The following is a 27,438-nucleotide window of genomic DNA, read 5'->3' as shown; positions in this document are numbered from 1 at the left end:
TATCCTCCTACTGTAATAAAACCACTCTAGGATTAAACCAAGCAACTGATGAATGGGGCAGGACAGCCACCAGGTTTGGAACCTGCAGCACATCTTGGGCCATCCAGCTGGAGCTGCAGCTGCAGCTGGTGCCCCACTGGGCAGACAGGACCTCACTAGGGGTCCTGACCCACAGCTGCAGCAACGGGACTGCTCTCACGACACATTCAGCATGCAGGAGCCTGCGAGATTTGGGACAGCAGAAATCAATTAGCTACACAATTATGAGACTCTATACTAGAATACTGTTCTGTCTTCTTAGGTCTGTTTCTTCAAAACCACACACCACTCCTCTGCTAACCTTAACCCTGGGGATTTTTCCTCACGAACCTAGAGTGGCCACAAGAGGTCAGGTTTTTTACATTACTCCTAACTTGAAATCTGGTCTCTTGAAACAGCTTACAGTTGTCAGCTTCTGCGCATGGAAACGAAGTGAAGACCTGCATACCTGTGCCCCCCCAGCCCTTCCCCATGTCCACATATCTTCAGAAGCTTGCAACCTACCAAACACACTGAAATACAGCAGGCAATATGTGATTGCTGCAGCACGGTGAGTTATAAATACAGACTTTGGCTCTGTGCACAGCGATTGCCTTGTCACAAGGCGATAACGTGGTACAAAAAATTTTGTGAAAGAATAAAATGAGATCAATGCTGTAATGCTTACACCACTTACTGTTTTGGATGAAAGCAAGAGAGTTTGGACTGGTTCAAAATTTGGAAAAAGCTGTGTTTCTTCAATAATATGCATTCCATTTTCGTAGCTGATAGCTTTGTGCAGGGCTCCTCGATCTGAAACAAAAGAGCAATATGTTTAAGATGCTTAAAATAAAAAGGCAGGAAGAAAGCCTGCACAATTGCTGTAAGTTGTCTCAATAATCTGCTTGCTGCTCATCTGAATAATTCTGTGCCAAAGGCAACCATTAAACTTGCCATCATCAGGACCTCTGAGCAAGAAATAACGTTTTGGTACACAGAATGACCAGTTGGGGATTATATAGAGTGGTTTTACTGAACTCATTGATGCTTTGCAGATCATTTCCTGCAATACTTTTTCAAAGCACCTAAGATTGTCCACATACTGAGCACCTTACCATTTAACAAAAACACCAGCAGGTGTAAATATGGAAATCTCAAGAGTTTCTCTAAGAAAAATAATGAATCAGTGCATCGTGAAAAAAAGTGTTTTGCAGAACTCACCTGTACCAATGAACATAACATCATAGATGGTGCCATTGAGTGCTCTGACTCTGTCTACTACAATCTGCGTATACTTCACATCTCGCTTCACTAGCCGAGGTCTGTCTCCCACTGGGGTCACTGAATCATCCATTAGAGGATGATCTTTAACAAACTGCAATGTTTTGTCTGGTAAATTCAGAGAACTCATGTAGTTTGATGCTCTGGCTTCATTGTTTATACACTAGTAGGGGGGACAGGGAGGGGGTGGAAAAAAGAAGAGACAACCAAATTGTATCATTTACTTGTACAAAATAATGACAATTAACAGCAATTGTATGCATTTTCTTCTCCACATTATTTTGGCCAGAAACGATACCTCTACACTATACTCACTGTACCGAGGAAAATCCTCATGTCTCCTAACACTGCGGCTTCTGGGATGTACTAATCCCAGAGCATTGGACTACATTTTAGTTTGGGTCCTAAATACATTCTAGGAAAACATTCTTTCTGTGCTCAACTGCATCTTCGTTACTTTTAACCGTCACCTCTTTATGCACGTACAACAATATGACTGTAAGGAACATAAGGAAGTAAGGAAAGTCTGAAAGAGGCTCAGTACTAGGAAAGTTTTAATTTGCAGTGCAGTGCACTACATGGGATAAACATGCTGATTCTACTAAGACAATGCAACAGTTGGTATACTTTTCAACTGAACTAAAAAGTATATGATGTTGCTAGTGTATACTGAGTTCTATTTCACAATAGAAAATTATTAACAGAATAATGAAAATACAAACCCAGAAATAACTTAATTCTAAATTAAAAAACCCCCAAAACCCAAAGACTTTGATTCCCAAATAAAAAATTCAGAACACATTACTTGGAGTGTTCTTCTACAAAGTCTTTACAACAAGAAGTAGCCAGGTGAGGGCAAAGGAATCATTAGCAGTTTACTAGTATTCCCTAGCCTGTTTACTACTGAGCATTAAAAAAGTCATCAGATTTATAGATTACAGAAACTTACCGCACCAGGCCGAGGATTAGGAATTTCCCCATTGTATCGTACCCACTTTGTATGAGACTGTTCTACTGTAGCACTCTGCATGTATTTTCCTTTTGAGAAAACCTCTTCTACAGTAGACAGATTGTATGCACACACTGCTGACAACCCCACATTATTCCTATAAATTCAGGAAGAAATTAGGGAAAAAACAAAAACCCAACAAAACATATGAGTAATTATTGTTTTCTTGTAGTAACCAGTTGCAATGAATGGTACTTAACCAGGAAAAAGCTATAGCACACTTACAGTTGTGGGGTGAAGACTCCATATATCACTGGTTCCTTCAAAGTCGGAGATTTGAGAATAAAAACATCATTGATAACATTGAAAATTAAATTCTTATCAGGGATGGTACAAATCAGTCTGGCCTTGAGAAAGGAAGTCCATTTTTTCTGCAAGGTCCTTAATCCTCCTTGGTCCCTCTTACGGCATTAAAAAAAAATAAAAATATGTTTGTGAGGAGAACTAGCAGCATTTCTGCATTTAAGAAGCACTGCTGCACAGCAGCTTAATTACTAAACCCTGGTATTTCATAACATTTCATCTATAGCAACATCAATAAATGTTAAGACATTCACAAACAAAACAGTATGAAAGCTACAGAAAAATTGATTCAACAAAAATAATACAAAATTATTTGTATCACACATACAGGGAAGATGAAATATGAGTGTTAATGAAGAACATACTTCAGCAGCACTTGAGAAGTTGAGATGGGCAATGTATCGTTAGGAAAAAAGTAAAACAAGCATAGAAGTATTATACTGTCCTTTAAGAGACATAAGTAATACTGCATCTGTTCTGTGACATCAAAACTGATTTAAATTCTAATGCTGCAATATGCCTTAAAACTTGCCTGACATTGATAATTTCATTGGAAGAAATCCAGCAATGGTTTAAACCTTCTAGCAGTTACCACCTTTATTAAGTATTTGCAGGTACCAAGGCTTAAAGAAGTTAAGATATATTGACTAGAAATGTTTCAAAAAATTGACCTGTAGTTCTTATACTTCTCCAAAAGAGAGATTTCAATGTATATTGAAACAGTATTAACATTTCCATTTAATATTACCACTCATTATCCAACTGTATATGCAATATATTAAAGGAAATCTGCAAAATTTATTAAAACAATTCAGTATGAAATTTGCAACCTGACACTGATTTCCATTTCAAACAACAGTCTGAAATATATAATAATATAATAAATGAAGCTCTCTTATTTCACAATGCTCCCCTTTTAAAGTGTGCACAAGCTGTCAGTGGGCAGAGTGGCATAATAATAAGCGCCATCTAAACATGCCTCCAGCTCCTTGTTCAATGGAAATCTCAAGGGCACTAACTTGTTATTGAGGTTTTGACTTCCCTGTTAAAATACAAAACAGTAAAGTCAAAATAAAACTTTCAACCTCATAAAAATGAAACAGCCAGATAAATTTCCTGTTGGAAAAAAAGGAAATTGATACATTCCACTGAAAAAGTTTTTATTAAATAAACATTTTCTTCTGGAAAAAACTTTCACCAGCAAGACACTTAACCACCACTCTTGAGGATATAGTTGAATCAGCTTAACACACTGAGGTTTAAACACAGCAACTCTGACAGAATCAGGCTGCTGGTGACCATTTGCCTTCAGGCTCTGGCAGCTGTAGCAGCTTCATAGAAGTCCCATCTGCTACATAACAATCAAGAACTATTTTGCTGTGGACACAGCTACACTTTTGTTTGCATACAGCTACTTCAAAGTCACTTGACACACATCCTGTCTGCGCAACTCCAACCCAACTCACTTCTTCACAGGGAGCTGCACTTTTTAAAAAAAAATACAGAGAAGACTGGGGAGACACATTTTCAGTTGCTGGGTTTTGTCATGGTTGCCTTGTTTTTCTCCCAGAGGAGAGCAGAACCACCAGATGTATTGAAATTTCACAGTTGTGCAAAATAGATCAAGTATTAATTCACAAAGCAACCATTAGGCTTTCTCAGTTCTGACGAACTGATTGGAACTCCTCATTCATGAAGATTCAATACATTCAATCACCTCCATTTACCTGGGAACAAGTCCACAATAATTAATACTTTTTAACATACACACAAGATTCTGAGAGATACAGTAAAAGTAAACTGAATGATCTCCCACCTTGCATACTCTAGCTATTCTTGGAATCATCAATTTTCCAACAAATTCATACTCCACAGACACCTCAGTGAAAAAGAAGTATATCTTGTCATCTTCTCCATCTGTGCTGTTTGGATCTGCTCTTATCACATCAGCAAAAACAAAGTTGGGCTCTACAGATACAACAGATAGTATTTTTTATTATATATGAAGTATTTTTAATTATATATGTGACTACTAACTTGATACCCTCTAAGACCCTAAGAAATTGTATTTCACCCAAAGTCCAAACTTCACATTGCATTTACCTCCTCTCCAGTCACTGACCTGCCTACACAGTTTGCTGATCATCATATGAATAGCCTAAAAAAATACCAGACAACCAGAAAACAACCAGCAACAGAAAAAAAACAAAACCCCACAAAACCTGTGACTGAGAGGTATCAATGATGTGACAGCTCATTACTTCAGCATTCTTCAGGCCACACTCAAATGTGGTTTTCTAATGGGCCTGGAGAAGTAACCCTCCGTTGCCTGCCTCTCCTCTATTTCAGATATTAACTGAAGCACTAAAAATGACAGTGCCATTACAACATGTATTACAAAACTCAGAATACCATACTTTTTGGACACAATTAAGATTTTGGTCCTTTTTGGCACAAACCCTCAAACCTCTGAGCAATCACAAAACTCAGTGAATTCTGAAATTCGGGAGCTGAAAGAGTCAAGAACCCTGATCAGCTCAATGTGAGAACCGATTCAAGATCAAAACCATTTTATTCCTTACTGTATCATAACTAAGCTGCATTACTGCAAGGAGAAAACAAACAAGCAGAAAATAAACTCTTAATGTCAAGTTGAAGCATGTGTATTCTGAAGCTGTCTTCATCATCAATGTGGAAAAAATTCCTGAAATTTCAAAATAGAATCTTTTGATGGCATGCATGAGGGCACACACTCACTGTATGCCAGTATAACAAAATCCGTCTCTTTGAGACACCAAACAATTGCTCCTTACCCAGGTAATACACACACTGGACCTGTGATGTTGAAGAAGGAAAAGTAACTTGTCTGGGCCACTTCTCATGCCCACTTACCATTAAGCCAAGGTATTGCATACTCTGTTCTCAGAGGGCTTTGATGAGAGTGCCGTGAAATAATAGGTTCACTTCCCAGGAAATTATAAGAAGTCCCAGAATAAAGCTCCTCATCTACAACACAAAACCAAAATATTAGAACTTATGGACTGGATACAAAAAAGGTACATAAATATTTTGTGAGTCTGTGTAAGTTTAAACTTCCCACAAGAAAAGATAAACATGGATTTCCTATGAATTGCCCTAGACATGTCTTTTATGTTTACATTTCTGCCGATCACTCTCAAGCCTAACACTTCCACACTTGGGCTTATTATTATTACTGCTCTAACATGAGAACTGACAAAGGTCAACGTTGTTTTTGTGGTACTTTAATACTTACCATTAAAATCTACAGTTTATATAAACACATGCAGATTTACTTAAATGCATCAGAAGTCCAGAAATATTTTCCTCTCTTTCTATGCCATCATTATTCAAACTCAATTTGTACAAATTATAGGCACAATGCAGGGAGCATGGCTGGTTTTTTTTTCCTCATTTCTCGTTTCATGCTAAGTTGAGCTTCTCTCTTAGGATTGTGACACACTCAACTCAGGTGTCACCACAAATTCTGGCTTCCCTAAATCAAGATTCAGTGGCAAGTTTCCACGCACTAAGTATACACGAAACAAATACCTCACTTCCCTACCCTGTTTCATGCCTTTGGGACAGATAACAACACTACTTGCTATATTTACTGAAATTACAGCAATTGATACTACAAGGGCAGCCTAAATACACTTAGTCTATCTGAACCAAATATGTTTAACATCTAGAAATACAGTTTGAAAATTAGTAGTTTAGAAGTTCCTTCCAAAACAACCTAGAGTTTGAAGCTCTCCTTTTAAGAAAGATGCTAAGGTTGACTATGTAAGTATTTTAATGTCTATACAGATACACAGTAAAGACAAAAAAATACAGATGCAAGCTACAGTTTTGAAAATGACAGACCAGATAGTGACAGTGGGAAAGACAGAACATTTTTGAACATAAGAACAAGGAATGCAAAGTCTGAACTTACCAACCATAACAGATGTGTAGCTTTGAGCAGGATCAAATGGACATCTGCCCTTACCATCTTCATTTTTACCTCCAAGTTCAAATGAAATTAAATTCTGTGGAAAACCACGAAGGAACTGTTAGCACTTTTTTCTGTCAGCCACTCAACTTGTGCAAAGTTAACTCAAAACTAAACACTAGATAATGGGCTATATCATCAACTGCCAGCATCAAAGACATTTTGTGTAAAATTATAGAACGCGTATGTGTTTTCATAAAATCTTATCACATCCCACAGACAGAGAAGAAATGCAATCCTATCATTTTTGAGGGTGGAAGGAGGAAAGAGCGAAAGACGAAATGTTAAAACCAGACAGACCTCAAGAAAGAGCACCCATAAAAACTAGACAGCATGAAAGGCAGAGAAGTTAACTGATCCACAGAAAGAACTGGTAATTATTGTATTAGCCTGAAAAAAATGGAGAGTCTTAGAAATCAAGACGGCCCTCTGGGGTGGATTTAGCAATTTCTGAGATGGTGTTAAATTTGTGAGATAGGGTGTAATCCAACTAGGCTTTAAAAACCAACAGAGTACTTTGGCCGCTACTTTCTAAATCCCTTAAAAATCAAGAGAAGGAGGATCAGAAAGCTGAACTGTACAGCCAGAGTACTGGGGAAGTAATCAGTTATACTGTGTAATAAAGACACTGGAAGCTAAAGGCACAAAGCATTACAAGATTTCTTGACTTTCAAATTGCTAAGAGCTGCAGTAAGGAATATGATACAAGAATCTTCAGTGAGAAAAAAGAGTTTTAATTTTGTGCCAAGACTTCATTTTGAAGGATTCAACACTACAAATCTTTGGCACAGCCAGGAACAGAGACAAGCAGAGACAGGACTCTGAGAAATTTTAGGGAGATTTGGTAATGGGTGGAAGTTGCAAACAATGTAATTTCAGTTTTAGTAACTGGTTTCATGCTAACACACAATACACAAAGAATTATAAAACCTAAGTAGATTTGCAGTTAGATAAGATGAATCAATCATTAAGTGCTCTGAAAAAGGAGCAGTGTGGTTTATTTCCATACTCCGCCATTACAGTGGGACATTGCAATAAAAGCCTCTACCCTTAGGACCAGCAGTGAAAATGCAACAGTTTTGGGAATAGAGACTAATTCATTGTTAACCTGAGCTGCTCTTAAGTTACAGCTGTTGCTTGGTCAAAACATATGGACATTTCTTACCAGGTAATCACACGTTGGCTGAAATGCATTAGTTCCACACACGTAGAGAAAAGTATCATTCAGCTGTTGCAAGACACGCACGTAATTACGACACTCTGTCTGTAACAAAGGATGAGGAAAGGACTAGTGTGATAAACCATACTCTCCACATTCCAACATGAACAAACAACATTGTGCTTCCAGCTTGTCCATCGCCACTACATATGCCACATCACACCGGCAACCCCGGGTGACACAAGGGCCACGCTGGGACACCATCACCCTACAGTCTCTAGGAACTCTAATCAATCCTGCAGCAGCTGGTTTCCTACAGCCAGTAGTGGGCAGTTGCCTCAGTATCCTAGCAGGTTACCATACTTAGCAGGGTCCATCCCCTGTTTTATGGAAGGACAAGCTCCAAACTCACATCCAATCCATGGGAACAACTAGTTAAACAAAAAGTGAGTTTTAGCCTTTGTCATCCCTTGTACATCTAGATGAAACAGTGGCAGCCAAAGTTGTTTCTCAAAACCTCTGATACCCTTAAATTAGTTACAAAGCTTTGTCACTTATAGCCATGCTTTCTTCTTTTTTTGCAGTCCTTGATATCACCCAAAGAAGCTCCTTAATATCTTTTGCTCTGAAATAGAAGAAGGAGTTTGAGCATAACCCTTAATAAAGGATATAATAAAAATTCAGAATAATGAAGTAAAACAACTCTAAACACCTACTTAGAGAGACTGAAAAAAAAAACCAGCATCAACAACATCCCTTAATTCTTGCTGTTACGCTGCTAGATCCCACCACTGAACTGTTGTGCCATGAACCTTTTAAGCAAGGTTAAGCACTGGCCTTACTGTTCATTCTTATGAGACAAACTAGGTATTTCTGCAACTGTATGGGAGAAAAATGAAGGGTGGAAAGAGAGTAAAACCAGTTTTCTTCCGGACAAGGTCCTTGAATAGCTTCATGAAGGCTCTCTCTGCTGGCATTATACAGCATAGTGTTGATGGGTGGGGGAGAAAACTGTAATTGAGAAGTGTAAGGGAGAAGTGTAAGAAATAGAAGTATTGTCTAAATACCTTGACTCTTTTGAAACTACTGCACTGCGCAAAATATCATGGCTACAATATAAATGTGACTACTAGAAAATTAGAAGTATGGTGAGGAAAAAGCATGGCTGGCAATAAGTGTGAGTTGCTAAACTGGGAGCAGGAGAAAATAAAGAAAATAAATTCAGAGCTTTGTCAATGTATGTATTTATGGGGTCTACAGTATACCCCAATAATTTTTGAGAGGACTCGCAGCAATTCACACACAGTCTGCTGAACACATGCACACGCATATAACAGAAAATCACATCTCATGTTCATCATAGCTATGTGTGACCATTACTAGTAGCAACCCAACTGAACTGCAAAACAAAAATAATATTCTCTGATCCCATCCTGAAGAGGTAGACAAGAAGGAAACAGACCTTAAATATCTCCCACACCTCATGTTTGAATAATGTACTGATGTTCATCAGCAGTCAGTCAAGAAAAAGCTAGTCAGAGGGAGAGAGCCCACTTCCACCCTGATGAACCACATGAAAGCAGGGGTAACTATCAGTTCTGCATGCAGCATTTGGGGCTTTTTAACAGTGTGAACCAAAGAGGCTGCAAGTTCAAGGATCACATCCCTCCAAATGCAGAGTAGGTCTGCTTTTTGTATTCATAGGACTTGCAGACTTCTGCTTTCAAACCTGTGCTAAAAGCCTGCCCATCTGTCTTGCCCAGTAAATCCTTGCTTTACTGCATCCTTAAATTAAGTGGTACTACACAACAGGAAGGTACATCTACATGCAGCCAACTACCTCGAGTAAACCATCTCCACAGAGTGGCAAAAGGAGAATGCCAGCCTGTGCCCTGGCAGTCATGAGGAGTCGGCAGTTCCCAGAAACACCATGGGACCCTGATGAGCTGGCAGGAGGTCTGGCTGCTCTCTGAGTCCCACCCGCCAAGAAACACAACGTGCATATATATAGTTAGTGAAAAAATACACTGGCATAATGAAAAACCCTTATGCCCTAAAGTAAAGCATTCAAAATTAATCATTCATTCCGTTAAATCAAATGCTGTAAAGGAATTACTGCAATGACAAAACACAACAGTTGCTATCAATTACTTCAGTGAAAGGAATACTGGTTTTATAGTCTTAATGGAAAACTATTAACATTAAGCATACATTAGGGTGTGTTCAGATTTTCAAACATTCAAATAATATTCAACAACAAAAAAAACCTAAGGAAAAAAAACCCACTAAGCATGCTGCAGTTTCTAATGCTCAAGTTAATTAAAAAAAAATTAGGTGATTATTTTGTAATTTTAATTTCAAACAGTTGGAGACTTTCTTCTTTTAAAGTCACTCCTCTCGAAGTAAAATGTGCAATATCTTTCTCAAAGTTCAATAAAAGTACCTACCTGTTCTGATTTGCCCTTGACTGCACATTTAGTCCTTTTATCTTCTGTGACCTTCCAGTGTAACTAAGTGAAAAAACATGCAATAAAAAAGCACATTAAAAGTACTTTAACTCAATGCAAATCTGAAAATCTTGCAGTAACACACATACAAGAAAGGCAATCCTAAGACTATCCAGAGCAAATGCAAGATATTTTGCAAGTAGCATTCAAAGGTTCAAAGCCATTTTTACCCAGGGAGGTGACATTTTGAAATCCACGTGCCTTAAGCAGAACTAAACTACTACCTTTTGGGTTCATAATGATGATTCCCCACAAATTGCTAATGAACATTTCATTAGCATATGCATTAGAGAAATACAACTGTAACTGGTTTAAGTATTTTTTAAATTTGAAGTACTTCTCTATTTCATTAACACTTGGTGGAGAGGAATCAAAGAGAACTTACTGGACCAATTTACATTATACTGAGTACAACTTCACAGCTATGTTTTACATGCTGGTGAAAGTGCCCACCACCACCCATGAACATGTCCTTCAGATTAAAAATCATGTGAGCATGTTCTAAAGCACCCTGGGTGAGAGTCCATGCTGCACCTCTACATGTCAGCCTGTGTTGCTGATGGAATGAAAAACAGGAACCAGGGAAGGACCTGGAAGCAATACAAATTAGCAGACTTCTGCCTGGACTAATCTTTGAAAAACCAGCACCAGCATATCCGAAGTATTTCTCTGAACAAGCTGTCTCAGACCTGTCTGCACCACTGCTGCTGTGCAGACACACCTAGACACAAAACAGAAGATGAGACTGAAAGGACAGGGCCTTCATTTGCAGCCCATCTGCAGCCTGCCACAACCGAGCAAGCCCCAGCTTTGCTTCTGTTTCAAATTACTTTTTGATTCAGATTAACAGCAGATGGCCCACTCATTATTAAGAACCACCACTACACATGATACCTGCAGTCCCTCTCAGACAGCATCCAGCCCCCAAGAAGAAAATAACCAAGGAGACCTCTAATTACTTGTTTATATCCAAGTCCTCCCTCCTTCCCCGCTTTTACTCTGTAAAATCTTCCAGAAATAATACTGGAGTAGCCCACACAGAGTAATTGCTATTTTAGGTACCTATTTGCCTAAAATGTTACAGGTATCAGGAAATTAAATCAAATTTGGAGTACAATTTTTACATGGAGGACAATGTATGAAAAGGCATACCTCGTGTTGCTTCTCAGCAATATTCACTGCGTTTAAGGCAAAGATCACTTCCCTGGCTCCTACATATAGAACATTTTTGTCTTCACTTAACAGCAAGGTTGAATAGTTTGACACTTTTGATTCATTAAAATGTATTAGCTGGACCTCTGTTGGAATGGAAAAAAAATAGCACCTCATGAAGAAACACAATCACTTAGGGTCAAGCTTATGAGTCATTTTTTCTAAGTTGTCTAACAGCTGTTGGATAATTTGAAAACAACAAAGGTTAGCTCAGACAACCGATGTAAGAGACAAGGGACCCCTCAGAAGCTTAACTCAGCAGAAACAGCAGCTTCTATCAACAACATCAAGATCATTCACCCCCACTTTCTCATTCAATTTCAAATGCTCATGTATTTCTTCTTGTGGTGATCCCTATAACTCACTTCTTCCTTGATTTTTTTTTTTTTCTACCTGCTTTTTCTAAACTTCCATTTTCCACATCCACTGTCAGGTCGTTCCTCACCTTTTCCTTTCCATATACCAATATGTGGAAAATCTGATCAGTCACCACATCCCTTGCAACTGCCTTGAATAAATCTTACAAAATATCCTGCACCTTAAGACAACTCTTCAGTATAGCGTCATAACAGAAAGAAGACACAGAAGCAAGTAAGACACCATTTAGGGCTGCTTATGAAGTGAAAACCAGAGATGAAATGCACACAAAATAATAGCATAAGGGAAAAAAAATCAAGATGAAAAGAAGTAAGATGACAAAAAGAGGGAGACATGAGAGAAAAGGCAGTGGAATGAGGAAGTATGCAGAATGGACCAGAATGGCTTGGAGAAAGATGATATGAACTGACTAATGCACAAGAGTCTTTTTTCCGAATGTCCAACTATGTAAAAATGACTGAAAGCTTGGGAGACCACACTTCATGCAAGACGACATAAGATTAATTAAGCATGGCTTTTTAAGATACAGATGAAAACAGAGTACTATTACTTCCAATTCTATCATTAGTAATTGTACATTTTCAACTATAATACTCCAGAAACATTAATTTTAAACTAGATTTTCAGGCATGTAATTTTGAAATCTTTTACTTGGCAGGAAAATTTTCCCCAAATGGATGAACAGGTTCATACAACTCCACAGAACTAAATTTCCCCTCCTATTCAAAGTAGGTTTTCAACATTTAAATGCAACAATCCTTTGCAGACAGAGAGAGAAATCACAGGAATGAAAATAAATCCCATTTATTTTGACTAATTTGGATATGTGTCTGCAGTACCTTACTATACCATTAAATAGCAACTTGCCAAATTGTAACTTCAAGATTGAAGCATCAAGCAGTCTAAGCAGGAACTACAAGTGTTGTCTAGGACACCCTTTCTGAAAAGCTGTATGAGCAAGTCACTAATTGCTATACCAATAATCAGGAAAAACACTTCCCACAGTCGTCCCATAATCTGTTTATTCCTACTACATTCTTATCTCCATCTATCTTTTCCTACAGCCTGACTGCTCAGAATTTGACATCCTTATTTAAGATTGCTTCATTATATGGCCCATATATTTGTTTGGGTTTGTTCAGTTGCTGCACACTTGCGTAAGTAATCAACTCCTGCTTACTAATATTAAAGAAGGATCCCCAAAAAAATTCTTTTAAAACTTTAAGTATCCATGCCACACGGAGAATAGGGAGGAGGGAGGAGAAAATAAGAAACAAAATGCATATATTCACAAACACAGCAAATAACTACTCTACAGTCTTTGCTCTAGAATTCTTTTCAGACCCAGGCTAAATTAGCAAACCAAAAACTAAAGGATCCTCTGATTTCTATAACTTCTCTTTGCACCACATTTGCAGACTCCTGGTTATTGTACTGGGAGACTATGAATATATGCCGCAATTTAAATACAAGAAAAGCACTGTTCTGTGAAAGAATTTCATATCTAGGCACTATAAAATGCTGTCGGAAGAGGGCCACGCGCTTATTTTTCCTTTGGTGATTTATATAGTGATTTATTTGGTGTCAAAAGAGATTATTAGCTGGAGAGGCACATTTTGCTAACGTGTTCAGACTCCAGGTAAAAATAATTTGTTTAAAACAAAATACAACTATTAGGATTTTCTCTTGAAGCAAGTTTCAGTTGCAATATCCCTCATCTGAGACAGCCAAATTTCAAATTCCTCCTTTAAAAAGCTCTGTTTTCAGAGCTGCTTGAAGGAACCAAAATCAGTTAACCCAGTGCCTGAATGACTTTTGAATATCCTGATCCTAAGCACTTCATAAGATTAGCAAAGCCATCAACACCTGCCCAAACTCACAGCAAATTGGCTGAAAGAACATAAAGCCTCAATGAGTTTCAAATCCCACAGAAACCCTGAGGATGTGGCAATGTAGCATATTACAGTACTTGCATTTCAGTTCTTACCTTTGTGTTCCCAAGTGATCCTTGGAACTGGGCCAAATGCTACTGCCACTTCTAGCAACAAACCCCAAACTGCATAAAAAGCACACAGAGCCATCTTCAGTGTCCTTGCTCTTCGGGGTTCGCTGGATAACTGCAGCAGGTAACGTTTCTTTGGCAGATGAAATGCAAATCTCAGGGAGTATTAGAGACCAGGCATTTCAGACCTTGAGAACAGTTCAACAAGGGAGACTGGAACAACTGTACAAGTACGTGCTTTTCAGCAGATCACTTCAAGAGAACGCACATTTTCCAGGATGCTGTATACAGAGACTGCCCACACGCTCCACAGGCTGCAGAGCTGCTGAGAAGTGTGACTGAGCGCATTCTTCAGTTTCGATGGAGAAATAAAGGATGCTGTGGAGAGAGGAGGGAAGTAAGAAGTAGAAGAGAAAGCAAACCAAATACTGCCAAAAATAGCACTAATCTTGCAGTATTTCTACAGCTGTCTGCATAGCTTAATTTGGATACAAAATACATTAACTGGTGAAAATCACATCAAGACACACATAACATGGCAAAGAGGCAATAACTGAAAGCAAACATTTCCATCTAGAATCCCAATAACAAATACTCTGAAATTGTCAATTCCATTTAATGCACAAAACTTGACACTAGTCTAATCTTTCAATAGTGTGTCAAAGAAAATCCCACCTCTCTAACAAACAATGAACAAACCCAAAAATCACTATGACTAAGATCAGAGAGCAAAAGACACAAGAAGAGCAACATTAGTAAGAAGTATGGTTACACAAATCTGCTGTACCTCCCATACTTGGGATCTTACAGAAGTGTCTTTTTGGTGAAGTTTTCTACAATGCTACTAATGCACTCAAGGTTTGCAGGAGGTAGAAATACAGCTACAGAAACAAAATGCTAATGCACTGCATAGAAAAAAAAAGGGAGAAAACACTTCAACAGTGAAACAGCTAGACAGTCCCCACAAAAGTAATTGTGTCTCTGAGTCACCTATTACTCGCCGGTCCAGAATGCCCTGTCCTAATAAACTAAACTGTTCACTGCTTTCTACACCATCTTCCAAATGTCTCCACTGCTCCTGTCTTCCTACAACCACTCCTAGGTGAAGATTCCAGGAGAAGTGACTGGATTCATCAATTACTAGATTATAAATAGGTTTTGAGGGCTGTACATTTGGGGTGGTGGAGAAAAATACACGTTCTTCGCAGCAGAGCACACATGATGCCAGATTTTCACTCTGCCACCACTGCCTGAGACACCAAGGTGATTCTAGTAAGAGACAGACTACAATGCAAGATAGCTGTAATACCTAGAGGTTATCCAGCAGGAGGGCAAGTGAAGGTGTATTGGGTTTGCATGGCCTGGTTGTGGTAGCAGTGGGGCTACAGGGGTGGCTCCTGCAGGAAGCTTCCACCACATCCAGCAGAGGCAACCCCCAGCGGCTCCAGATGGATGTGTCACTGGCCAAGGCCGGCCCAATTACAAATCATTGTAATGTCTCTGTGATAATGTATTTAAAGAAGAAATCAAAACAAAGGTGGTCTCACAGTTTTAACTGTGACCAGAAAAGAGCAGACTGAGAACATGTAAGAGGAACAAGTCTGCAGATGCCAAGGTTGGTGGAGAAGGAGGGGGAGGAGGTACTCCAGGCACCAGAGCTGAAATTACCCTGCAGCCCATGGTGAGGCAGCTGTGCCCTGCAGCCCATGGAGATCCATGGGGATGCCGAGATCTGCCTGGAGGAGCCCCACACTGGAGCAGGTGGATGCCTATAGAAGCTATGACCCTGTGAGAGATCCGTGGAGAAAGGGGCCCTGCTCCCATGCTGGAAGAGCCTGTCCTTGGAGGACTGCAGCCCTTGGAAGATTCACCCACACTGCAGCAGTTTGGGGAGCACTGTCAGCCCATGGGATGGACTTACATGGCAGCAGTTCACAGAGAGCTGCTGCTCATGAGCTGGAGCCACATCAGAGAAGTTCATGGAGAACTGTCCCCATGGGAGGGACCCCACAGTGCAGCAGGGGAATGACCCCTCTCCCTGAGCAGTGGGAGAAGCCATGGGTAATGGACTGACTGTAACCCCCATTACCCATGTCCTTGTGCCACTGGGGGAGGAGGTAGATCTGGGGAGGAGAGAGCGTTGGAGGGAATGCAGTTTTTAAGGTTTTATTTTACTTCTCATTATCCTCTTCTGATTTTGTTAGTAATAAATTCAATTAATATCTCTAATTAGAGTCTGTTTTGACCTTGATGGTATTTGATGAGTGATCTCCGCTGGCCCTTTTCTCAACCCACGAACCCTGCGTTAAATTTTCTCTCTCCTGTCCAGCTGCAGAGAGGAGTGAGTAAGCAGCTTTCACGGGTGCCTGGCATCCAGTCAGCATCAACCCATGACAGAAGGTTACAAAATCGTTAGTAACATAAATAAGAAGGGGCCATTACCTGAGGAACACAGAAGTAAAAAGACTAGGGGGAAGCTACAGCAAGAACATTCCTAGGCACAAGCAAGATGCCTCTGGACAACCTGGGTTTAGGCAGGACAAGGCACAGAACCTCTAGTAAGCCCAGCCAGTGGATGTTAAGTCAGGTGGCCAAGTAGAAGAATGGCAACTACATTCAAGATGTCAACACCTGCTTTACTAAATGATCACAGGCAAGAATAAAAGACTTCTAAATCTCATTTATTTCTACAAATCTTTTGCCTACTAAAAAAAAATCCACACAAGACTGTAACTTGCTCAAGCTGAACCTGTAACTTAAATATTTATTTCTTTGTTTTTGTCTTGGTAAACACTTTGAATCAAAGGTACCTGCTTGTAGCAGATCATATAAATTGTTTTGGTTTTTAAGGCATCGTGTTTTCAGTTAAGCTTATTAGGCTTTTTTGTCTTTCACCTTTCCTGTTTATCACCATACATAAGCAATTCCAGGTTTTGCTTCCCAATACATTGAAAAGTGCCTATTCAGAGTTACCAAGTATTACGTATTTTGAGGCAACCAAGGAGCTTTACAGCTGTTTAAAAAGGGAACAGTACTTCAATGACTATAGTTCCATGCAGTTACCTTATTTTACTAGAAATGTAAGGAGGAAAACAGCAGTTTGAAGAAACATCTTTGAGCCATTGTTTGTAACCACAACCAATCCTTTTCTTCATGCTGCCTTTTGTTACTGAGAAGACTGCAGGTAATAATCATTACATTAACTCTTGATTTTAATTTTTTTTTTTAAGAGGGAGCCAGGACACCTTTTAAGCCACCAGTTTTGTACAATACCACAGACTACAGATGATACTAGAGAAGGCTTCTGAAGTCCTGTAAATTGACTTTCAAACACAATTAGCAAATCTAAGACCTAGTAAAGGAGAATCCTGAGTTTTCCTACAATCACAGTTATGTTCCTAGTCTAGGTCACCCACATTGACAGTGAAACTTGAAACAAATTATGTTATCTTTTGAAGGAAACAAAGGGACTGGCTGGATCTTTTAGAGCCTGCTTTGCTGTGCAGACTGAGAATTGCTCTGGCTATATAAATTGGAAATCTGTGATTTCATTCCTATTGTACAGGGTGCAAGACAGGTCCTTTTTCACATTAATAAGTTTGACTTGTGGGACATTACTTGACGATCTAGGGCAAAATTTTGCATGTTATAAAAAGGAATTAAACAGACTACAGTGTTTCATTACATGCCCAACTGTGTAAGATTCACTTTGTTCTCATTTCTGTGACTTTAACCGGAGATGAAAATGCACTCAGAACCCTGTCCTTTAATTTAGCCTTCAATTTAATTACTCTCCCCTGCCCCTCCCTTCCCTGTGCTGAAAATTACCTGGAATAAGTCCTTCACTGACATCCACTGGGAGGTCATCCATAATCTAATATGAACCTCTTTTTATGTAACACAAGAGGTACAAGAAGGAAAAATTAAAACAAAAAATTAAAAGGCCCAGACAATGGCCTGATTTCCAAATTAACTCAGTTCCATCAGTGTTCACTAGCTCTGATCAGAGCTGAGTGCTTTGAATTTCTGAAAAGTTAGGTCTCCTAATACTTTAAGCATTACTCCCAAAAAATAAGCCACCATTTGCTTGGAAACAAGTACACTGAAGAAATAAAGCAGAAAGAAACCTGAAATACTTGGTTACATAATTAAACTTCAATTAAAGTGACCACTGGTCTACTTTTCTGTAAAACTGTTAAAAATTATCTGAGGTAATGTCATGGTTTGACCCTGGCCAAATGCCAGGTACCTACGACATCTGCTCTCTCTGCCATAGCTGTGCAGAGGAAAAAAATAGTTAACACACAGGCCTCATCACTTGAGATAAGGAACCGGCAGAGATGCACCAAAGGGCAACATAAAGATTCTGGGCTAAGCAAAACCAACACACGTAAATAATCAGTAAATCGGCACTTCAGGGACTCTGATGATAATTGTACAACAATGTATAATGATGGAATGGAGCAAAATGAGTTTTCCATAATGCTTGTATTTACAGTGACTAAACACAGGGCAACCATAGAAGAAGAAACAATCAACACAGCTCCTGTCAGTTTGGCAGAGCACAGCTGGAGGCTCAGAGCTGTGAACATTCCCACTGACATGTATAATTATAATGCATTGGCAGAGAAATAGGTAGAAACAATTTTCTGTTCTCTCGGACAGAAATTCAAAGCTGTTAAAAAAATGTCATGCTGTATAACTGCTAATAAGGGATACTAGCATAAAATTTTAAACCAGGGAGCGTCAATGGCATACACTGACTGTTACCAAGATCAAAAACCATCTGTCTCCCATATCACCTGTGTCACTAAGCATCAAAGAAGCTGTGCTTTAGTCCACCTTCTGGAAACATGAAAAATGCTAGTCATGCAGTGCCAGAAGCTGAAAACCAACCATGGGAAGGATACTGTCATCTTTCTCAACCTCCAGGACACAGAGGCAAAGCGCACACACAAAGAAATACTTGTGAACATAAAATTTCATCTTTCAGAGATGTCAATTCAGCAACCCTTACCAGTACCCAGGTTCTTTTATAAGTAATGCAACCCAGAGGCAAGTTTCTTCTTCCCCAGTCAGCATGGTACGGCTGGATCCAAGTGTTTATCTTGTACACGCAAATCTTGCACAAATTAGCTAAATTCTGGAATTTCAATGTGAGGAAATGGCCAGTTTTGCAACTCGGGTTTTGAAATATTTTTTCTTCCAAGAAACACTTAGTTGCATTGTGCAACTTCTCAGTTTGGCTCAATATTTCATAAACTGCTAAGTGGATCTATCTTTACTTTGTGTATGAAGGTCAAAACCAGGAGAATTTACTAAGACACCAGAACAAGTCAGCATTATACGCCAAATTATTGTGATTCTCAAGAAATTAACATTACAATCAACCTCTCCCCAAAGAAAGCAAAACCAGCACTGGCCACCCAGGCCTAATTCTGTCACTCTTTTCATGATTCCCCAGCCATGCTAAGTGTTTCCACAGTTTTCCTCCCATTTTGGATTGCACTTTATTCTCCTCTACAGGGTTTATCTTTCCTTGTAATCCCTCACCTACTCTGTACTTATGCTCCCACCCATACTCTCACCCACTCTTCTTCCCCAACACAAGCAATGCGTAACTGCATGACCACAGGTGATGCCAGCCCCAGTGAGGCTGCCAGACAAAAGATCACCTTCCTTTGGGTTTAAAGGAAGACCCTCTAAAATACATACTTCTCTACCTCTCCACCAATTCACTGTCACAGCACTTGGTGTCCAGGGTCAGCAAATGAGGACCTCACAGTAAGGAACAACTAACTGCAAGACACCCTTCCTTCCCACTAGCAGAAGCAAAACAACCATGGCAGGTTTACCAGGCAGCCTACCCTTTAAATTTTTAGACAATTAAAAAAAAAAAAATTGCATTTGCAAAACTTGCAAGGAGTAACTTTTAAGTTTCTATGATGAGAGATATGAAGCTCAGTATGTGGAGATAAGCGAATTTATGAGGGAATTGCTTCCTCCAGCAGAAAAGGAGGAGTTAAAGCATTCAACTGTCAGAGGGCATAAATTCCAAGTTCTCCCTAAATAACTTTCTTTTGAAAGCTTTTGAAGCTTTAATAGAATACATGCCTGCTTTAATATTTATTGACACCCATTTTATACTAGATTCTAAAGTTTCATACATGAAAAAAAAACCACAGAAGTCCAACTGTGAGATGTTGCTTAAACCTTGGGTTTTTTCCAAATTTGTTTCCAAAGCTGAAAGGAAAAGCTTCCAATACTTGTATTTTAAGTAATCAAAATTACACAGTAAGAAGTATACAAATTAGCTTTGTCAGCTGAGTTTTATTTGCATAGTTTGTGAATTTCAGACCAGCAAAGACTGGCTGGATACATCATTGCTTTACTTCTCACCCTTTCAAAACCTCAAGCACAGTGCCATTTTTATACAGTCTCATGAAAAAAAAGTAATTATTTATAATCTTTTTATTATGAAATACATAAGGACTCATTTTCTCCCAAGGTAAGGTGCAACCTCAAACTAGCAGACCAGTATCCCTTTATGACTAACATACATGTAGAGCATGGGATTATTTGCTTTTCAAACTGTAACCAAAATACTTTGTAGTTGCTAGATGCTTACAAATTAGATTAAGATTCTTAAGTCAATTTGGTGTGGTCTTTATCTCTACCAAAAAGCCTGTTGGAGGATGTGCACTAGTGCTAAAAGAAGATATAAATTCTGAGAAAACAAATTCCCAGTTTTAGGTCAGAAAGCAGTATTTTCTGATTCAGCATGATAGATATGCCATCAAGCAGTCCTCAGGAAACTAACGCTTGTGCTTAAAGAAGAGAATATTTTTATATAGAGAGAGGGACACTTCAAGAAATCCTTTTTTTAAAAAAAACCCTCACATTCCTGTTCTTTTACTACTACGTCCTTTTTCTGTGGGCAAAGATTACACAAAGATGAAGTGTTATGCAAAAAAAAATATGACAAAACAGATTCAAATCCTTATTTTTCAGATCATTGTGGGTCAATCACTAGGAATAGGATTCAACTTCAAAGAGCAACAGGAAAGAGCTAACTTAGAGGCTGAGCTACCCCAAACACAGAATTCAAGAGCTGCCCAGGGCATGTTCTAAGACCCTTTTTTGCCTGACTGGCTACTCCCAGATATTGAACCTGGGTTGTGACAGTGACCATGCCACAGTTAAAACTGAGCAAGAAAAGTTACTGAAGTTCACCTTCTCCTACCACTTAAACATACTGTCACAATCAAAAATATTGCTCAGTTTCTTTCTCATTTCTTCTTGGGCTCATAGGACTGAATGAGTCAAAGTTACTTGAAGATGCCCACTGGCAGCTAATGGCACATGTGGAAGTACACACATGTCTAAACTAAAAAGCTTCCAAAAAAAACTGTCCTAGGCGTCCAGCAACACTTTCAAAGTTAAATCTCTCCAAAAGCAAGCCCAGTACCCCTTCTGCACAGCACAGGGAAAGTGCATGCTTTAACATGACCTTTCAGTGACAACTAAAGAACAGGTAAATGCAGAGTATGTTCCCAAGTGAAGAAAATCCTTTCCTGGTAAGTTTCCTACGTATTTTGGTCTTGGAGCAAAAGAATGCAATAAATCAAATGTGCAATTCAATCCTTATTTACATTTTTCAGTATGCACTAAGTCCCTAGTATTCCTGCACCACATTTACTTGTTTTTCTAACAAAGTCACTTGTAACAGAGTCACCATGAATCCACCACAGCCCCCCCTGCTGTGGGGATGTACCTCTGGTTTCAATGTACGTACCTGCCACCCTTCAGAGCCTCGTGCACAGTCCACAGCTGGGAAGCCGTCAGAAACACGTCCTTTCTGAAAAGGGTAAGAAAAAGGCTTTAACATCATTATCACATAATCCTGAAGGGCAAGTTCTGATATGGGAATTATAAAAAATCCTCCCCCAAAAGTTTGGCTTTCATTTTCCAGATTACCAGGGCAGAACATTCCTGACAGAAACCAGAACTGCTACATTTGCATCCAGTGAGCCAAGATCCTGACATTGCACTTAACACAAAAAATATTAAGCAGACCTGATAAAAAGCATGTACATCAGCCCTTTTAAAACCCAATTTGTTTCTCCTGCCCCAACATGGCTGATACCTACCCAGTACAAAGTCATTCAGCACTTGCATTGCAGTAGCAATTACTGATACTGTAAGAGTCTGGGACCCTTCACACGCTGGTACGGGATGTACTAGAGAAAGGTTAGACACCAGCCAGCCCCACAAACAATTACCTTTACTAAATTCAAATAAAGCAGTTCCAACACTCTCCTCCATTATTAAACAACTGCATTATGCACAAGCTTAGGAAAGAGCATCTGGATATTTACAACAACACCTGGCACACTTGTATTTATTTTGCTGTAATCACAGGAGAACAATGGGCCACTCTGAAGCAATCACAACTGGGCACAACCAAGCATTTCTCCCAAGACTGCTCTAGGTAACATGCTTCCAGTATGCACTCTAACACTGTTACATCAGATTGTATTTAGTCATATGTATTTCCTAGTGTTCATCCAAGTGTTTTTAGAAGTGTGAGCCATGTGAAGGGATAGCATTTTTTAAAATGCAAGTCACTGTAGGTCTCAAGTAGATGTCACTGAAATTGACAGCAGAGATTGCCAAAGATGCAAGTGTTAAGATGGTGCACCTGAAAAAAAACTCCGCTGGCTCCGCAAGGCTTCATTCTTGACCCAGAAGATTACAATGACTCACAAGACAGAGGCCCCAGAAGAAACAGGCCAGAGAAAATTACAAGAAACAGCTCAATACTGCAGGTCTGTAAGGAAAGGGAGAGCCTATACAGGGTCTTTTCCAGAGATCTTCAACAGTGCATGTTTTGTGGCTATCAGTAAGATAGAAGGCATCAAACAGCTACCTCAAATCCACTTTTGCTCACAGAACAGTATTTTCAATATCTTTGGGGTCTTTTGGGCTATAAAGAGAGCAATCTAGTCTGAGTCTCTCCACAATTATTTTTCAAAAAGATACCCCATGAAAAACCATTACCCATCTATGTTATTACGGACTGGCTATTTTTCACAAATGGTAGCAGAATATAACTGACTCATTTTTGATGTTAAAAAAAAAAATCTCATCCACCTTCCATTTTGTTGAAAACAAACCAGAGCACGTAAACTGCAAATCATCTGACCAGTTATGGAGGTCTCCACAAACCAACTTACACCAGATCATCTCTATGGCTGTAGCTACTCAGTATTTATCTGAACACTTAAAATTTACAAAAAATTCCTGTTTGCCACAAGAGGCCATCAATCAACGTAGCCACTATCGCTACTGGAGTTTTCAAATCCCAGTATGCCTCCTCATAGCTTACTGCTCACAGACCAAACTATAATCAACTATTTTAGCTGCAGGTACCTTAAGGGAAAAAGAAAACTCTCTTTTGCCGCTCTTGAGAAAAAGCTTCCACCAGCCTATGGCTTGTGCAAGCACTTTCACTGTAAGAACACACTTGCACATAAATGAATAGCTAGGTGTGTTGGTTTGAAAACAAACCAGTGGGAGATCACAAGTCAAGATTGAAATTAAAAATAAGTGAAATAATACAAGGAAAAGCACTGACAAAGTCAGATACAACCTAACACCCTGTTAGGGTGGTAGTAGCAGTCCGACTGAAGTAGTCCAGTTGAGGCAGTGATCCTGTGAAGCTGTGGTCTCCAGCTGAAGATCCAGTGGTAGCTCTCGTCTTCTGGGAACCCAGTAGACAGGGCTAGCTCAGGCAGTTCCAAGGCCAGGTTATATCCACATGGGAACACCTGGCTCCTCCCTCCTCGGCAGAGCATCTCACAATGGGATGAGATAAGTCCATGAGTCACACGGTGGGTCCCTGATGGCCCATTGCCTGTCATCCGGAGTGGGTCATTAGCAGGTGATGGCAGCACACGGCCCACAGCTGGTGGTAATAGAATACTTAACTACATCTATATTGCAAGCTAGGACACTAGGTAGGTGTGAAACTCTTCTTAAAACCCTAGTAGCAAATTACCTGAACTGAATACTTTCCTGGCTTACTTTAAACAGCCTGACACAGAGGTTTTCAAGTCTCCACAAGTAGCTCCATGTTTCTGAACTACAGTCTGAGGTCACTGTGGACTGAAAGGACAGATGGCTGGAGGTCAAGCCAGCTCTCAGCCAGCCTCTGGATGTCCATGGAGATGGGAAGAGGCAGATGAGCTGCTCGGACTTCCAAGCTGTGGCACCTCAGCTCAAGAACTCTGCTCCCTAGAGCAGTCCATCGCTCCTCAGTGTGGTCCTTGGGAAGGGGCCACTAACCATCAGTGTTTCTGGCAGAGAAGCCCACAGACATTGGGCTGGGTGTGAGGGTGGCTGGGCTAAGGTGAAGGGTGGTTTGCAAGTAAGGGCTCATTCTCCTCCTCTGATCACACCACCACTGGCTGCCTGTTAGGACACCATCTGTAGTGGCTATGCACATGAGTAACTACTCACAGCTAGCCAGAAGCTATGACATAATTAAGCCCTTTAATCCAACCAGGACTTAAGTATGAAATTAACATCCATGTAAGCACTGCAGGTTGGTAGACATCCTTCAGGCCCTCTCATTTGACCCAAACCTCACAGGTGATCCTTTACAGCAGGCACTGCAGGAGCTCCTTAATGAAACTTACAACCTGTCAGGTTTTAAAGAGTACTTAAGTCTAAACTTGCAGGGAAAAAAAAACCCTAAACTGTTTCTTCTGGCAACAATTACTTAAGCTTGGTGAGAAAAATTACGCTGTGAATAGCTTGTTATTTTGACAACTGTGACTAAGTCTTTTAAGATTAAAGAAAACATCTACTGGATTATAAATGAAAGACAGCCCAGAATACATCATGTAGAATAAAAGGATAGTAATTTTAATGAAATTCTACATAAAACACTCACAATCCTTCATATATGTGTGTTTGCATACACTTTATTTATTTGAAGACCTTCTAATCTGTCAAATCCCAAAGCACATTAATGTATTACAAGGTACATCTGGCTGTCATATTCTACTTGCATTTAAAAATAATTTTTTTTTTTAAATCCAAGGAAAAACTAACGTGTACTAATTTTTCCTTCTGCACATCAATTACCATCCAGATCAGTAGCATTTCTTTCATTTTCTATTCAAGCACATGCCTGCTGTAACCAGGTCCTAGTGATTCTAAATAAAGAGAAGAAGAAAGGAAATTCAAGAAAACCAGCTTATAAGCAAATTTTCTTTATTCAGAGATCTCTTTGGGAGCCCATGGAGGCAAATTTTAAGTTTGAGACCGTTTCTAGTATTACAGCACTATACAGTGACATGACTGAAAAACGATTTGACTGAAAAACGATTTCCAGATAAATACCTTGATATCAACTACAACTATATTTGCTACCTGTATCTCAAGACAGATATAATCTATACATACTGGCTTTCTCAGGAAGGCTATTTTAAAAGCTTACATGGAAGCCACAATAAAGCCAACATACAGCTATGAGTCACTAAGGCTGCACAGACAGCTGCCCACAGATGGTGTCTGTCACTAAGAACTTTCCCGTAAATCCTCTATGTGGTTTTAGAGATTTGAAGTAATTACATGAAAAGGTAGGCTAGACGACAAACTTCAAAAACCATGCTTATTACCAGCACTATATTTGAATAATTGATCTGACATACCAGAGTAGCTGCTGCTGACACTGCCATAACTGCCACTGCTCCAGCCCCTCCGGATGGGACTGGTGATTATACCTGCTAACCACCCAAGGAAGACACTGAGGATAAAAAAAACATCAAGTAACAAACATGCTACAAGACTTAGAGCAGAGCTCAAATATTTTTCCCTCTTTCTTGCCTGGAAAGTTTACTTTTCATAAAAACATCTTTATTTCACAGACCCATTTACTGGCCTATCAACATCCCTCAACTTTTTTCTAAACATTATAGGAAAGATTAGTACATGAGCTTTAATCTGAAGCAGAAGCCCATGCTAAACCTCATTGTGAAACAACAAAGCAAAAAAGCCCTGTTAGGTATCTAAAAGACATTTCCATCTAGCCCAAACTGTGCTGGGATCCTCAGCTTTTCATTCCCGTCACCTTGACACTCCTCAAATCTCAAAAGCACCCTCAAAAAAGCCTAGAACAACACAAGAACAAGAACTGGTGGCAGAGAGATACAAATACCTTCTGTATCCCAATCACAAAATACAAATATCAAGATTGGGCCAGCTACTGCCATGGTGGGAGTTTCTCCATTTTTAAAGATACTAAGAAAATCTGAAGAGGAGCTTCCATGATAGCATCTGTGCATCCCAGCCCTTCTTCTGGAAAGGATTTGAGCAAGTTTCACAATTTCAACTTTCTTCCAGTTACAATACTACACAAATATCAACACAAGAGTATTTTAATAAAAAACGTGGTAGTGGTTCTGAATCAAATTCCAGTAAAGGCAGAGATCACCAATACAACTGCATGAGAACAAGAGCCACGGCACATGAGAGAAGAAAGGAGAATGCACAAGTGCATAAAGAAAGTAATACCAGCACTTTTGCTTCAGACTAATCTTTTTAAACCACTACTTCAGGGACACATAAAATTTTTATGTACTCACACAGCATTTGCTTAGGGAAGGAAATGTTCTTTCAGAAGCAACACTGGATTATTCTGGCCAATAAACAACATAGTCTTTAAAGAGAAGAAATCACTGCGATCAACTTCATATTCAACTATTTTTTTATTTCAATCAGTATAAAGGAGACAGTTACTCTTTGTCTCGTCATAAAATCCCATGTAATCCATGTCTCCTTCTATCAGAAAAGAGCAATCCTAGAAAGTATTTGCTGGTTAAAAAACCTGCACAAGAAGAAACAGCAGATGAGCCTCCAAACCTTACTCTTAGTATTCAATGAAAAGTAACAGAAAACAAAAGTCTAAAATCTGCCTGTATGTTTTGTTAATGTTCTTTAACAGAAAAATTAGGCTACCTAAAAGGAAATCGAGTTTAAAAAGACTTAAAAATCTGACCCACATGACTATCAGCTGCCAATTATGGGGAAACACCTCCTAATACCATTAAGAGAAGTGAATCAATATTATCTATTTCTGTACTCATTCTAACATGGCAACCCCAGAAAGCTAACACTAAAACCAATATACTGTATTATACCACCTGCTTTCTAAAGAGCTTAGATCATGTATTTTGTCACTTTCAGAGAACTCCTTTTGTTGCTTTTCAACCACATATCACTATAGCATTTCCTGGTTTTACTTTTCCGAATTCTTGACATAAACTGCATTAGCAGTGTTTACAGATGACAGTCTGAATATATTTAAGAGTTATATCAACATGGATTACGAAACACCTAGATTTCACAATGTTTCATATTTAGTATTTTTCAATGCTGTCTTAGTATTTTTCTCTCTTGCCTTGAGAAACACATGGCCCCTTCAAAAACAAACAAACAAAAAAAAAAAAACCCAAAAAAACCGAACAAAAAACAACACCAAAAATGCAA

The 27,438-nt window shown here is 39.3% G+C and overlaps 2 protein-coding genes across 11 annotated transcripts in view; both read right to left on the bottom strand.

The window, feature by feature from the left end:
• SEMA4D (semaphorin 4D) overlaps window positions 1-14,119 on the bottom strand; it is a 40,099-nt gene extending 25,980 nt beyond the window's left edge. For 7 of the 10 annotated variants that reach the window (XR_014846660.1, XR_014846661.1, XR_014846662.1 and 4 more), the window contains exons 1-11: window positions 13,867-14,119; window positions 11,442-11,587; window positions 10,230-10,292; window positions 7,789-7,887; window positions 6,567-6,660; window positions 5,504-5,617; window positions 4,428-4,579; window positions 2,534-2,709; window positions 2,249-2,405; window positions 1,240-1,462; window positions 707-831 (exon numbers count right to left, since the gene is read on the bottom strand). Coding sequence is in view for 7 of the 10 variants with exons in the window: in XM_085041761.1 (XP_084897887.1) it covers window positions 707-831; window positions 1,240-1,462; window positions 2,249-2,405; window positions 2,534-2,709; window positions 4,428-4,579; window positions 5,504-5,617; window positions 6,567-6,660; window positions 7,789-7,887; window positions 10,230-10,292; window positions 11,442-11,587; window positions 13,867-13,960 (1,443 nt within the window). In the remaining 3 variants the exon portion in view is untranslated. The remainder of the gene's footprint in view (window positions 1-706; window positions 832-1,239; window positions 1,463-2,248; window positions 2,406-2,533; window positions 2,710-4,427; window positions 4,580-5,503; window positions 5,618-6,566; window positions 6,661-7,788; window positions 7,888-10,229; window positions 10,293-11,441; window positions 11,588-13,866) is intronic. The other 3 variants (XM_085041760.1, XM_085041757.1, XM_085041758.1) reach the window with 3 other exon arrangements.
• A 4-nt stretch (window positions 14,120-14,123) lies between these two features.
• Window positions 14,124-27,438, bottom strand: part of LOC146424680 (uncharacterized) — a 63,382-nt gene continuing 50,067 nt past the window's right edge. The window contains exons 4-5 of the mRNA XM_085043446.1: window positions 21,677-21,739; window positions 14,124-14,259 (exon numbers count right to left, since the gene is read on the bottom strand). Coding sequence (XP_084899572.1) covers window positions 14,136-14,259; window positions 21,677-21,739 — 187 coding nt within the window. The 3' untranslated portion in view covers window positions 14,124-14,135. The remainder of the gene's footprint in view (window positions 14,260-21,676; window positions 21,740-27,438) is intronic.

This window comes from Lichenostomus cassidix, chromosome Z, assembly GCF_008360975.1.
Source record: "Lichenostomus cassidix isolate B80296 chromosome Z, HeHo_3.0, whole genome shotgun sequence".
NCBI classification, from domain to species: Eukaryota; Metazoa; Chordata; class Aves; order Passeriformes; family Meliphagidae; genus Lichenostomus; species Lichenostomus cassidix.
This window is presented reverse-complemented; position numbering and strand designations above follow the sequence as displayed.